Source organism: Micropterus dolomieu, linkage group LG21, assembly GCF_021292245.1.
Source record: "Micropterus dolomieu isolate WLL.071019.BEF.003 ecotype Adirondacks linkage group LG21, ASM2129224v1, whole genome shotgun sequence".
In the NCBI taxonomy this organism is placed as follows: Eukaryota; Metazoa; Chordata; class Actinopteri; order Centrarchiformes; family Centrarchidae; genus Micropterus; species Micropterus dolomieu.
In genome coordinates, this window is record NC_060170.1 from 32,280,653 (window position 1) to 32,295,379 (window position 14,727).

The 14,727-nt window shown below is 43.9% G+C and overlaps 1 protein-coding gene across 9 annotated transcripts in view; it reads left to right on the plus strand.

Annotated features, from left to right (window-relative positions):
• fbrsl1 (fibrosin-like 1) overlaps positions 1-13,197 on the plus strand; it is a 270,501-nt gene extending 257,304 nt beyond the window's left edge. For 6 of the 9 annotated variants that reach the window (XM_046034084.1, XM_046034076.1, XM_046034079.1 and 3 more), the window contains 10 exons: positions 3,233-3,283; positions 3,479-3,574; positions 4,911-4,982; positions 5,270-5,299; positions 5,608-5,679; positions 6,504-6,636; positions 7,374-7,457; positions 8,767-8,850; positions 9,664-9,934; positions 10,706-13,197. In XM_046034084.1, coding sequence (XP_045890040.1) covers positions 3,233-3,283; positions 3,479-3,574; positions 4,911-4,982; positions 5,270-5,299; positions 5,608-5,679; positions 6,504-6,636; positions 7,374-7,457; positions 8,767-8,850; positions 9,664-9,934; positions 10,706-12,008 — 2,196 coding nt within the window. In that variant the 3' untranslated portion in view covers positions 12,009-13,197. The remainder of the gene's footprint in view (positions 1-3,232; positions 3,284-3,478; positions 3,575-4,910; positions 4,983-5,269; positions 5,300-5,607; positions 5,680-6,503; positions 6,637-7,373; positions 7,458-8,766; positions 8,851-9,663; positions 9,935-10,705) is intronic. The other 3 variants (XM_046034077.1, XM_046034083.1, XM_046034085.1) reach the window with 3 other exon arrangements.
• The last annotated feature ends 1,530 nt before the right edge of the window (positions 13,198-14,727 follow it).

Consider the following 14,727-nt stretch of genomic DNA (forward strand, 5'->3'; position numbering starts at 1 on the left):
AGCTGTAGGAACCCCTCCCTTTAAAAAATATGACACTTGATTAAGTTTAATTTTGCTTTTTGATTTCTGATAAAGTCTGAGAGCTGATGAGAAACTGGGACCATCGCATCTGTTCCACTATCACAAGGACAAACCGGCTGCCACCTCCCTTTACACGCACGCACGCACACAAACACACACACTAGCACGTCTACTAGTTCGACCAGATACGTGCTGGTTGCTGCCCCGGTTGGTCAAACTGGACAAAGCACATATATACTTTCATGCTATGCAACTTCTACATCCATAGTGGAAATATTCATAAAACTGTACATCCACAGTATGCATTACTTTTCATAGAGACCTTTTCCTGATTTGTGGCATGTCAGCCAAACAGGCCAACGTTACCAAATTTCATTGACATTTTTCACCTCAGTCTTAACTTTGACATACATTTTGCTGTTTAGTGTTTGCAGAGAATCAAAAAAAGGGAATTGCCTGAAGGCAGGGTTTTCAATTGTTTGCATATGGATGTGTTTTAAATGGTTTTGAATGTTTTCATTTGCCTGTTCACAAAGGGCAACAAAGGCGCCGTCAAACAGATGTGTGTGTGTGTGTGTGTGTGTGTGCGCGCATGTGTGCTCAACAAGCCCAACAACTCAACACCAATCATATTTGCCAATGACAAATTCAAAGCATTGCAGTCAGTCAAATGACTTCATTGCAGATTAAGGGGGGATGACATCACTGCAAAAGTGTTTTGATAATGTTTGTAATTGCTTCCGTGCTTTGACTGTTGGGTGGGTTGGGGGGGCACAGAGGGGGGGAAAAAAAGGTTATGACTATCCATCCATCATTTCAAATGCGCAGCAATCTCTGACTATTCAGACATTTCTAGCTTTTTGGCGTAGATCTAATCCATCATGTCATGACCTCTGATTAAGAGCCTGTGGTCCCATTAAGGCCCCAATCCAACATTATCCCCATCCTGTACATTAGAAATCAAAGCTGTGGTATTTATGTCTCAGATAAGAATAGAGACCATTTAGACGTTTCTTTAGCCAACACACATGCAGTTATCTGGTCTGCTGTTTATTCCTGACATGGTAGGAATTATATACACAGTCCTCTCTTTGAAGATGAAAGAGGCACTTTTCCTCATCTCTCTAATGCTGGTATTATGTAGCCCATGATGTACATACCCCCCCACCACCCACCCCTAATCTCTGGTTGTGTTGTTAAGATGGGCTTTGAGACAGCGATTAATGTCTTTTTTCCTTTTAATTGAAACTGTGTTGTTACTTAACTTATGCCTTTTCCCCTCCCTTCCTCATTAACAATGCTGTTTTCCTTCTCTTTGGTGCTTGCTTAGAGAGGCAGGAGTAATAATGATTGTGGTTGTTTTTACTGTATTGTCATGAAAAGGCAAATCAAGTATGGCCCAGTTGTACATCCTCTCTCTTCTCCCTCTCCCTCTCACTCTCTCTCTTTTATTTTCTCTTGCTCTCTAGACACCCTATGTCATTTCAACTGTGTAACAGTCTTTGGCTAATGGCTGTAATTAATGAAATTATGAAGCCTCTATTTTTATTTATTGTTCAACGCCCTCAAGCAGCTGGCTTGCCAAATGGCAGCACTGAGCATTTATTCTACCCCGCCCCCTTGCCCCTGCCTTGTCTTTGGACAAGGAATATCCTTAATTGTTATAAGATGACATATTAAGCTTTAATTAGCCAAAGCTGTTTACTATAAAACTGTGACAGGCACCATAAATTACAAAGGCAAGTTTTGTTTTTTTCTTCTTTTTCTTTTTTTTTTACAAGGCCATAAAGCGGCCAAAATCCCTCTCCCAGTGTCAGACATTAAACAGCTTTCAGAAATGCAGAGGAGCTGTTTAATGAGCTCGGAAGCTGGCTCGGCGTTTCCTCTCAGTAGGCTGTCTGTCTTTGATTTGGGCCTATTATCGCCCACAAACAAGGCCGCCAACACCATTGCTGCCGCTGCGGCCATTTTGTGTGCAGATGTGAATGGCCCTGCTACACCAAGAGGGCCCGTGACCTAAACCCTGTGTCTCCACCAGCAGCTTAGCTAACCCTACTCCGCCACCCCGCCCCCCCAGCCACCCGTGTCGCTACATACGCACACACAGAAACACTGATTCATACACACTCATTTTCCTGTTTTATGTAAACCCAAAACGTATGCGCCTGCCAAGAGAGCTTTGAAAACACTCACAAAAAGTACCTGCAAATGGTTTGTGTATTTGCGGAATAGGAATAAGTTACTGTCACTTGTAATTAGCCTGTTACAAAATAGAGAGCCAGTCTTGGCTTGTGAACAGACATACAAAGTCCCCATTCATGCATGGGGCAACAGTCTCCGTTCTAACCCTCCCTCCGCTGCTTCTCAGCTTACCGACTAGATTCCCATGTGTTCATGACATGATGAGAAACATTTTTTATACAACGACAGTAGTTTTTATATGGCACATTCCAATTGAGATTATTCTGGTAGACATAAGCTATGCCACAGAAAAGGTTTCCTCACATAAATTCAGCATGTCATGGTTATATCAGTTTCATGCTGAGATGTCCTGTATTAACCCCTAACCATTGCAAATGTCATCTACTCGATTCAGTTTCAATAATAAAAGACACACAAGAGGCTCCATATATTCTTTCCATGATTTTCTGCGCAGAGAATTGGCCTGTTGACTAAATCTCTTTTGAAGTCTGGTTTTCTAACACGCAAAACAAGCTATATGTCTCCATGTACTCCCCTCCTATCTATACCATAAGAGCTTATTCCATCGCAGTCAAAAGCAATTAGATTCACATTTCTACACATTTTCCAGTGAATAGAAACAACTGGTCTGGTTTTAGAATGGTCTGATTCCCAAGCTGGGCCTCCACGCCCAACGTCTGTATGCTCAATTGGAAAATCATGCAGGCTGTCTTCATCTTGGCAGTCTGCTAAAGCGGTCGTATTGTTAGTAATTTAACTGCCTATCTGAGCATGCAGTTTAAGTAAACCCATGACCAGTGCAAGCCAGCTGCTTTTCTCCAGGGCTTATTATTCTGGATCAAAACCCTGCTTATTACCAGTTACAGATGTGGATCATGTGTTTTGTTTCTGTGATGTAAAAATAATGAGATGTCATTATTAAAGAAGGCTTTTGCATAAAGGACTTTGGTAAATTATATAATTTTATGACTTTTTTTTTCCTAATTCTTTTCCCTCTTATCTCTTCCAGTTCGACAAATACACCCCCAAACTGGACAATCCATTTATCAGACATTCAAACGTGAGTTTCTTTTTGTCATTCTAATTTAAATCTGTTATTTGCAATTGGCAAACCAAATATTTGACATATTTGAATGTTGCCGTGAGAGTTTTTATTGTGACTGTGGGTTTGTGTGTGCATATGCTCCTGTACGTATCTCTGTATGATTTTGTTTTGTGTCTTTTTGTGTCTGCCATCCTCCTCTTTTCTCCCCAGTTCTTCCCCTCCTATCCTCCCACCATGCCAGGCATGCCCCCGCTGCTCCCACACTCAGGACCCTTCAGCTCGCTGCAAGGAGCCTTCCAGCCCAAGGTCAGCCCCACATCCCTACCCTTAAACCACGATCTACAAACAGGCAGAGAATTTCAGGAAGCATGGGCACAAAAGAAATCACACAAACGTCTGCACAATTGAATCAAAAGCTCACTAACGGCCCACAAAAGGCATAACAAAATAAAAATGCAAGTTGACTTGTTTTATTGCATTCAAGTAACGTCACTTTTTGTCAGCGTAAATGCAATGGATAATGAACAGAGTCTTTGCTGTATGCCAGTTGCTCCACATGCCTTCAAACTACAAAGTTTCTGTAGTTTAGCTTACACACTCCACTTACAGTACGGTAGTCTGTCTTTATAAACCCCATTCCATGCGAATCCAGAAATCCATCTATAATACTGATGCAGGGTCAGAATGGCATGCTGACCCAAGCAGTGACCATGCCAATGCCAAAGATAAGAAAGTGATGTCTGCCTGCTCAGGACAGCAAAGGAGAGAAGACGCAGGGGTGGAGGGGATTCGAGGGATGGGAACGAGTGGGTGGGTGGGTGTGAGTCTGTCTGGCAGATGCCCAGCGGCTGTGACCCGGTGTAAGCCACCAATCAAAGCTGGCCTAAATCCGCTGGCCCTATTCCCAGGGGGCTCTGTCATGGAGGGGCCCTTTTGTCGAAGTCCCCTCCAGATGGTTCAGGGAACAGTCTTACGCGTCCAAAGCCCCTGCTAAGTATTCTTGGCGAGGAGCTTCAGGGGGAGTGCTTGGGATGTGTTTGTTTATGGGGGCTGGTGACCCAGGTCACCGTGCAGGATCTTCCTATCCCTGATGTAGGGATGGATTAATAAGGCTGATCTAGGCACTTGTGCTTCAAAGACTTAAAGAGGAGATCGGACAGATCGGAGATGCGTTACTCGGGCGTGGCCCAGTGCCAGCAGCATCAGTGCAGATTAATCCACTCACTTCAGCCATATAGTAGCAGTCGTCGAGGATTAGCGAGTTATAGTGCTGCTGAAGGAGGACATAAGCTTAGAGTGATGCTGGCATCACTAGCTCAAGGATCTTCTAGTGGTTTTAAAACAGTTTCTCACATGTTTCCATGCCATGGACATCAACGTTCAGTTATACTACTTCATTGAGATGGTGGCAGTAACACCTTCTCATGCATTCTCTAAATTAGAAAATTACAATTTGACTTTTATGCTGAGGATACCATAATGTACACCTTAGATCCAATTTTGAGAATCAATATATGAGGATGAAGTACCTACTGAAGTTTAGTATACAGTATGTAACAGGTCCTATTTTTTTTCTGTCTTTGATTTAAAAATGTTGTTTGACATATCTTTCCGTTTGTCTCTCTCTCTGTCTCTCTTTCAGGCATCTAATCCCATTGACGTAGCGTCACGTCCTGGAGCAGTACCTCACACACTTCTACAGAAGGATCCACGGGTAAGCATCTGAACCGGTCTGCTCTTGCTCTGTTCCTTCTGGTAAAAGCCACACATACACTGTGCACATATTTACATTAACATCTTTTTTAGACAAGGCATTTCTCCTCATGCATCTCTATTGACACATTTATCCAAAGAACCTAAAAGTGAGGACATACATTTTTTAAAATGTCCCACTGTGAATTGAGCCTCCCAAAACTGGCTATTTTTTAGCTCTGCAGAACTGCACATTTTGGCAACTTATCTTTGTTGGGCATGATAATGATTGTCTGTTTGTCCATACAGATAACAGATCCATTCAGGACATCTGTTAGGGTAAGTGGTTGCCTTGTCCATCTTTATTAAATGTTTCATCTCTCTGGCCAGGCCACAAAGTCTAAAACTGCAAATTCTTCAACAATTCCTGATCAAGGACATGCAGGGTTTTGGCTGCATTTAAGGTTAGCTTTGAGGTCTCTGTTGGGCTAAAGTCAGGGTTAGATTTTCTTAATCCGTTGCCCGGTTGAAAATTCTGACGAGTTCCCACTTTGTAGTTTTGCCAGATAATTTTAATGCCAGAATCCATTTTTAGTTCCCTATATCAAAGCCAGCAGGCTAACCTCAGTTTCTCTCTAAATTTTTAGAAACCTGGCAAGTGGTGCGCAGTGCATGTCCAGATCGCATGGCAGATCTACCACCACCAGCAGAAAATGAAGGTGCGTGAGATGGATAAAGATGTCTTGCAGGAATCTTGCTGTCATGTAAAACCAGATACAGTATATTGGTAATGGGTAAAGTAAAGTGGATAAAGTAGGGCTGATGATGTTGGATAGTTGGATCTGTACCTCTAAAAAATCTATAATCGTGTTATTGGATTCAGAAAGATGTGGGTGGGAAAAGGCAAATTACACAAAAGAAAAAGGCTGTGAAAGAACGATACAAAATCCAACAAAAATAGTGTTTCCACAGGTTAAGTTTTCTCTAAGACTTCAACACTAAAAAATCAAATCATCAAAAATACAGTAAGAAGGTCACACTTCCTAAGAATAAGTAAAGGCTCTGTGCATGACTCACTCCACCTGAAGAGAAAGGATCTGTAGATCATTAACCTTCACATTTATACTACTCAGTGACATAATTAGTAGCTGAAGTAATAGTAGTAGTGAAGAAAATGCAACACATGAGGACAGACAAAAATGCTTGTCGGGAAATACTCTCACTGACAGAGGTTGGTGTGGCCTCACCATGGGGATCCTCTGCTAATGCCACTGGCCCGGCGGTGTCAGTCCTTCATGGGCCCTAACCCCCTGTTAAGGATTTAGTGTCCCTAATCAGCTTACATATATTTGTTATAACACAGTTGGCCAGAATTGGAGACATGGAGCCATTGTTGGCGTATCTGTCTTCCTCTGATCTCTCACCCAGTGTAGCCGAGGACAAATCCTCACTCTGTTGTTGGAAATGTTTGGTACTGTTGTCTATCAACCTAATATTCTTTCTCCGTCTTCCTCTCCTTTTTCTCTGTCTCTCTCGACTATAGCAAATGCAGCTGGATCCTCACAAACTGGACATGAATGGGAAGCTGGACCTGTTCAGTCGGCCCCCAGCTCCAGGAGTCTTCCCAGGGTTCCCCTACCCTCATGACCTGGCACGACCCCTCTTCTCTTCCACAGGTCAGTAGGGTCTTCCAGTACCCAACGCAGGGTGATAACCTCCACCTTCCAAGGCAAATCATTAAAAATACTCAAATTATACCGTTCTCAAATCTTTCCAATGCCATTTTTGTCTTAATGCAAATTAGCATTTATAGCTGCATGCCGAAATTGCTCCTCCACCACTGTAATGAATTGGCATGATTTTTTTTCTCTCTCTTCTCATGTAATGTTCACTTAATTATAGTGCTTTTGTAGCAAATGTTTTGCCAGTAAAGGGAGTCAGATATGGCTATGAATATGGATGACTCTCGGTTAGGTAATTGACTGATTTGCCCTGCGTTGGAGGGCAACAGAGAGGCGAACGGCCTTTGACTGGTAATTATGCAGTGGTGTGTCAGAGGCACTCCTGTAATTGGTTCTTTCATTAGCAATTCATGGAATATGGGTGATGGTAGCAGTGTTTTGTGAAAGAGGCCAGCTTGTTGCACAGCCAGGAACTGACCTCAATAGCCAACTATAAACTCGCGCACAAAAATGCAAAAGCTGAGATGAAAGCAAAATATCAATTGCTAATTTGCATTACTCAGCCATCTCTAAACGCCTCTAGCTGACACGTATGTTTGTGATGCAGTTGGAGGGAAATATTATATTATTTACTCACATTTACATTTTTAGCTCTGGCTAATCACAGAATTGTGATTGTTTTTGTCTGATTGGATAATAATAGCACTGTTATATCCTCTCTGCTCTGGTAGGTTCCAGCCACCCAGCTCCCTCTCCGTATGGTCCTGCCCCCCACCCCAGCGGCTTCCTGCCTCCTAGCCATTTGGCAGGTAAGTGTAAGTAAACCCCATGTTCAAATCTTTTTTATACATTTATTTCCTTGTTCTCTCCGTCTCTCTCTCTCTCTCTCTCTCTCTCTCTCTCTCTCTCTCTCTCTCTCTCTCTCTCTCTCTCTCTCTCTCTCTCTCTTGCACTCATGGTTTTTAACACATTACAAGGTGTAATTTGAAACCTACATATTTCTAGTCTCTTAGGTTCAATTGAAGGGTAATATGGAGTCCAGTTGGCCACTGTAGTCAGTCTTTTTTGCATGACTTCATACTACTTGAAGTTCATGGTAATGGAGAGTGTAGCCATCATACAATCAGACAGTATAATTTGTAACACAGCCTAAAATAACACTGTCTGCGGTTATTAAAAAGAGTAGCTAGCCTAGTATTCTGTCTCCCTCATTAGTTTGGACAAACTAATACATAGTGCAACAGCATATATGACACTATTTTGTATATGCTTGCAAAGTTGATTTTGTAATTCATAGGTGTACTGAGGGTAGTTAATGTTGTTGGATTTATTTGTGCATTTAATAATTTTTTTTTATGCAATCAATTATTTTCCACCATTCTACCCGAGACACTGTTTGGGTTCAGGGTGGCAAGTTGATTTCATGGAATAAGCCCTTGACTCAAACCATTTTGTGATTATGAACAAATGTTGCACTGAGAAGGAAGATTTAGCGAACAAAATTTTCCTGTCAGGGGAATTCATGTGTGAGGCAGAGGAGATTTCTCAATTGTTTGTCTTTTCTGATTTATTAACAAGCCCCAGAGCTGAAAATCCTTAAACCCTAATCTGTTGATAAGTTCTGCATTTCCTGATGGATTTTTGCTGAATTAAAATGGGACTGCAAATTATCATTTCAATGTTGTTCACTGACTTCTCCGGGTAAATATTTGTGTTATTCCAATAAATTTGGAGGCTCTGCGTCAGTGGAGCCCATCAGACACTGATTCTCCAGTTAAATCATTGTGGTCTGTCTAGCCTAATTTTTACAGCTTCTAATTCCCCTGCCCTACCACAGTCTATTTTCAGCTCAGCTCCAACTGCTCAAAACTAATTTCCCCATCAAGCTATGTTGTTCCACTAGCCCCAGCAGGGTCAGAGACACTCCACTCCAGTTAGTGGCAGTGAATCCAGCATCCAGGCGACCTGGCTACTGCAGGATTACCAGACAGAGAGCTAGGGTGGCAGCGCTAAAAAAAACCACAGCTCGCTTGTAAGAGAAAAGCCGAGTGAAACGGGTTGGTGTTGGGGTGAGCACCGCTAGCCAGCCCCCCCTTTTGCTAATCCCTGTTTGGCATTTTACAGATCCTTTCAGTCGCTCCAGTTCCTTTGGCGGCCTCGGCAACCTTTCAAGCAGTGCCTTCGGAGGATTAGGCAACCCCTCGCTTGGTAAGCGCTGGCCCCCTCTCCTCCTCCACCGCTCCCCCTTTCAATCTGGCCCCTGTGGCCAGTAACAGAACAGAGAAGGGCAGCGTTAGACCACAGGGAGAGCCAGGAGGGGAGGAAAAAAAAAATCAAGACACTTAGCTCTAGTTTCTGTGTCAAAACAGCCCTAGCCCAGGGAGGCTCAAATATGCAATACAACACACAACATCAAACCTCCTCCCTGCCTCCACTTCATCCACCAACCATGTCCCCAACAGCCTGGCTTTAATCTGGCTGCACTGCTGCTAACAGGCACTCTCAGGTCTGCTGTTTGTTGGCAGTTCATCTATTAATTATTTGACAAGCCCCTTCTGCACCACCGTGGAGGGCTTTCTCTTTTCCCCCTGCATCCTTCTTTCTACGCTTTTCTCTCTTTCTCTTCATCCCTCCTATTTTTGTGTGCCAAATCGGTCACCCTGTTGTGAAAATGAATGTGATTGGAATAGACATGCTGTGGAATGCTAAGGTCTCCCTTGGCTTTTCACAGCCCTCAACTCCAGAGGGCAAGTGAGTCTCCCCTGTTCATCCAGTGCAAAAGAAGGGAGGGGGAGAAGCCTCTGAAACCTTTAGTCCAAAAGCAAATGAGTAGCTTTTTTCTCTGGTGGGGGGAGCCATTAACCTCTAACTCTTTCAAACAGCTTCATTGAGAGAACCTCCAGAGACAAAGACAAAAGCAGCTTTTGTTGTTGAGTCTTTCTCATCTTATGTGTCCTCGAGAAGGTTTTGTGCCCAATTAACTTACAGTGGGTCCCACGCCTGTCTCCCCCTTCCCTCCAGGGTCCAACAGTATGTTTGGCACCAAGGAGGGGCCAGGAGGACTGCCCACGTTTGGCGGCCCCCACCACGACACCTGGAACAGACTCCGACGCACCCCGCCATCTTTCCCCACACCGCCACAGTGGCCCAAAACCGCAGACACTGAAAGAAGCAGCTCAGCCAACAGCCATGAGCGAGAGCGAGAACGGGAAAGAGAACGGGAAAGAGAAAGAGAGAGGGAAAGGGAGAAAAGAGATCCGTCCATTGGGAAAGATGAGAAGGATAAAGACAGGTGAGTTTGAGGCAGATGCAAACAACTTAGCATTTTTTTTGTCTTTTTGGGGTTTTATTTGTAAGATGTAAGCTTTAAATTTAAATTTTTCTACAATAATACAATTACTATATATATTTGCACACAACATTTGACCTGGGACTTTACTGTAATATTTTAAAGCACATGGAATTCTCCCAAGAAGATAACAGCTGAACTGAATATATTGAACAATGAATACTTGCATAAACATAACAAAACTATCCTCATAGGTACTCAAATACATGATTACAACTTTAAAGACATGACCAAAATAATTATCCCCTTTCCAGCTAGCATTAAAAATATAAAAGATGTTGAAATGATGTTAAGACAAATTGATACCACTTGAATGAGCTCTGGAATTTGAGATTTACTGTTAAAGACAAAAATGTGACAAATCTCCAGTTCATTAGTAGTATCCTTGGAAACAGAAATAAATTGATTCGAAACAGACACAAATCAAACAGGCAACAAGCAGCTCTGAGAGAAGCTTTCTGTCAAAAAATAATTGGATGGATCTCTGTGGATGATATTCTAGCAAATCATAAGGGTTACTGTCAAATTTAAAGAGAGTAAACATTACCGGAGGAAGACAAGAGCATGACAACCTGTATTTTTTAAAGAAAATTCACATTAATTCACATTTTATTGTGGAAATTTGATTAAGGTAAATTGTACCTAAATACAACCCACCTACATGATGCTTGTTTTAACTGTCACTGACTAAATTGTTTTATTATGCCTTTACAGGGATTCTGTGGATCGCAACCGCCACTCCAACCGTTCATCTCCGGCCTCTGCTCCAGTTAGCTACCAGATCAGCAGCCTGATTCGCTCAAACAGCCAGAACTCCAGTGATTCGGGTCGACATCACAGTGGCAGTGTAGACCGGGTCCGTGACACGGAGAAGGAGATGCTGGAGCGCCACAGAGAGTCTTCCACACTGGCTGACGTGAAAGTGAAGGAGAGCCGCTCACCTGGCAAGGAGATGCTAGAGAGGAGGTCCTCAGAAGACTCCATCAAACCCGCTCAGCGTTCTCCTTCTCCATACTCCAAGGCAGTGATCAATGAGCAGGGCATGAAGATGGCAGGTGGGCCCCCACCTACACTCAAGGACAGCGAGAGGAAAGAGCCCCCGCCTGCAGAGCTCCTCCACAAGGTGAAAAATGACATGAAGATTAAGGAAGAGAGGAAGGAGGAGCAGGAGGTCATGGTGGTGAGTTCTGAGCCGCCCCCCCAACCACCAGCCCATGCTCTTCCTGCTCCCATCAGCCAACCTGTAAATCCGCACCACCACCACCCACCCTTATCCCAGCAGCCCCCTCTTCCCTCACCGCGTGGCAATGACATCCCAGCACATGGCCTCCATGGTGTCCCCATGGCACATTCTCTGCCCCTTTCCATGAGTGCCATGCCCCAGATGGGCAGCCTCAATGTGCTAGACCGGGCTCGCATGGCTCCCTTCATGGGAGTGAGCCCCCTTGCAGGAAGAGAACGCCTGCCCCACCCGGCCTTCCCTTGGGACCCACTTAGAGAGGCCTACCGCAGCCTGGACCTGCAGCGGCGCATGGACTTCCAGCTCAGGGCCGAGCAAGGCCATCGCTTCCCCAGTGTGTACGAACAGGAACGAGCCTACCGCGAAAGGGAGGCTCATGACTACTCTCACCACGAGCACCTGTTGGAGGTGCGCAGGGAACACGAGAGGATGAGACAGCAGGCAGAGGAGCGAGAGCGCCTCCACCTGAGGGAGGAGCTTGACAGAGCACGCCTCCATCAGCTGCACCAGTCCCCCATGGAGGGCCATCTACCCCACATGCCCCCCTTTATGCCCCACCTAGGTGGCATGGCCTACCCTAGACTCAGCCCTTCCACAGGACACAACGGCCCTCTGAACAGAACACCCCCTACTGCTGCCCTCAGTGCGCCCCCGCCACTCGTGCCAGCCGGCAGTGCCAGGCCAGCCTCACCCAGGAGGACTACCCCCCTCACCACCACCCAGGACCCACGGGACTACTCCCCATCTCGCAACCCCAAAGAGGTAGAGGCTCGGTAGCTTCTTAGAAAAGTGCACAGTCTTACTAGACGCACTCACAAGCCCCACTCCCCTAATCTGAAATTTTCTCGTGAACAAAATGCACTGCTCTTCATCAAAGAAGAGCAAAACTCCCTAAGGGAAAGGGTATGATTGTACAAAGTAAAGGTGTGTAAGGCTGATTAAGCACATGCCATGACTTTATTTTTAGTGGACTGGAGGTTGAATAATGTCGGTAAAGAGAACACAAATATGTGTATGTTTATATCCGACTTAAATATTTGATAATTATTAATATATTAATCCAAAAACCTTTTTTCAGCTTTGTGCGAAAAGAGAGGTCCTGAAATGAGTTTGTACATTTCCTATCCTTGTTCCATGTATAGATATCATTTCTATGAATTTTATGTATTTTGTGCATAAGTCACATCTTTTACAATATTTATCCCAGTTGATTGTGAGACATATCCATTATGACCCACTGTAAAGACTGGATTTTGGTTCAATCTTCAGTAATTTAACCTCATGGTACCAGGATATCCTCAATGATGACAATGTACAATGTTACATTACCGTTTTGTTTATTTGTTTTGCCTTTGAGATATGCAGATAAATATATATTATGAGGTCTTTGTTCAGTCTCTGTAAAGAAAACTGATGTAAATAACTTGTTGATATTCCTTCGCTGCAAAATTACCGTGTAAATTTATTAGTCTTTTTAACCATTTCTAGAAAAACAAAATTAAATGAAACAAGGGGAATCACTTCCCAGTTGAATATCATGGCAAAAGACAAGCCTGGCCAATGGATGGGAAGTATGACGGGAGGGTGTTGTAAGGGGGCCTAGAAGGATCATCTGCAATCTATGCAAAGCAGCACACAACACCCTAATGAAGAGATCGCATGGAGAGAGCGGACGTTACTGGTGATAGTGAGAGAAACTTGGATTATCTCATGTTTATATTATCAATGAAACAATGATGGAATTATTAAAAGACTTCCAAGTCACAAACTGGACCAGCCCCAGACAGAAAAGAAGGACACTTTTTAGTGGGCGGCAAAAGGACTTTCTCTGTCAACCTTGTGGTGTTGTGCAGTTGTTTTTCTTAGACTCTTGTATACAAAACAAGTAGAGTTTTAGGCGTGCAAAAAAATGAAAATGAACATTCATGGTTTAAAATGTACGGAATAAAGTTTGGACCTAATGTCATACATGTGTTGCTTGTATTTCATCCTGGTACTGAAATTGTCTGTAAGCCAAAAACTACTGAGTGGAATGTGGAATGAGTGGTTGATAGGTTTGCCAATAATGCTTGTGCCAGAGTTTTCAGCATTTAGAGTATTTGCTCATCCAATATCAAGCTATTACTTTGAAATCATAAAGGCAACAGACTTGGCTCACAGAGTAGCCTAAGCCATCAGATCATTTGACCGTAATCTGTCATACTGGGGCTGCAGAGCTCTTCAGATGGGATCGATTAGATTGGGCCAAGGCAATACAGGGAGGGACTAATAGGACATTGATTTTGTATGAAAGCAGGTTTTGAGTGTTTGTGTTGCAGGTAACCAGTATTGACTGGCAGCCCAGCGGCATATTGACCCGCGGTCTGGACTCATTAAGAGGAGCAATGCCTGGGAGGCAGGCTATCAGATGGTGGAGGAGAGGCTCCTCTCTCTTCTCATACGCCTCCTGTCCTCATGCACACCACTCATATGCTTTTCTAATGAGGCCGGAAGGCGCTCTGGGTTGGGCCGTGTAGGGAGCCCGGAGGCGCCCTGTCCTGTTATTGACAAGACCTCGACTGTGCTCGCCGCCTGTCCAGAGACAGCCAATTCATCCTGATAATGCCCTGACTACTCATCTCGCTGCTGTGTGCCGTGAGACCCACCAATCCTGTCCCATGGTATCAACCCATAATGACAGCGTGGATCAAACTGTGGCCAGGTCATTAGGGGATGTTATTGAAAATCAATGCAGCTCCTGTGTCTCGCACACTCCAGCAGGGTTTTTTAAAAGGGCTCCTTGAAAAGACTGTTTGCCAGAATGGGGCTGGCGTATTGGGAAGACTTAAATCACTATCACTTTCAATTTAGGCTCCCTGTAATTGAGCCACATATTCCTCCGACGGGTAGCATCTGTCAGTGGCCAGCTTCACTTTAGCGCTGTGTGCTTTTAGTCCTAATCATCTAGTCAACAACAGGTACTTAACCCCTGTACTTGTTACCGCATAGTGATTTTTCCTGTAACTATTATTTACCAAGCAAGCTTTGGTAGAAGAAAAACACACACCTTACATTTTCCCCCGACTCAATCACTCTGTCCTATGCTCTATCCATTTTACAGCTGAGTGTGGAACGGCCCTCCGGAGATGAAAAGCTCCATCAATTTCACTCATCGTCTGGCAAGGTCAATTTATTTCAGCACACAGTCCATCATCAGATGGGAATCAATTGACACATTGCCTAGCATATCCAACCCAAGGTGGGTTATTACAGCTTCTGCAATTGTCAGCTCTTTTCCAGAGCTATTCTTCACATGTCCAGGGTTTTTTGTAATGTGCCGGGATTGTTTATGATATAAATTTTGTATATGTACTTGTTCATAATTTGGAACACATTTCGTATTTGATATAACGTTTTTACAATAACAGGGCTTCGTGTAACAGCTTGTCACAGAAAAAGCAACTGTGATACAAGATTGTGTTTATTTTACACATTTCCCCACTATAATCCCAATTAA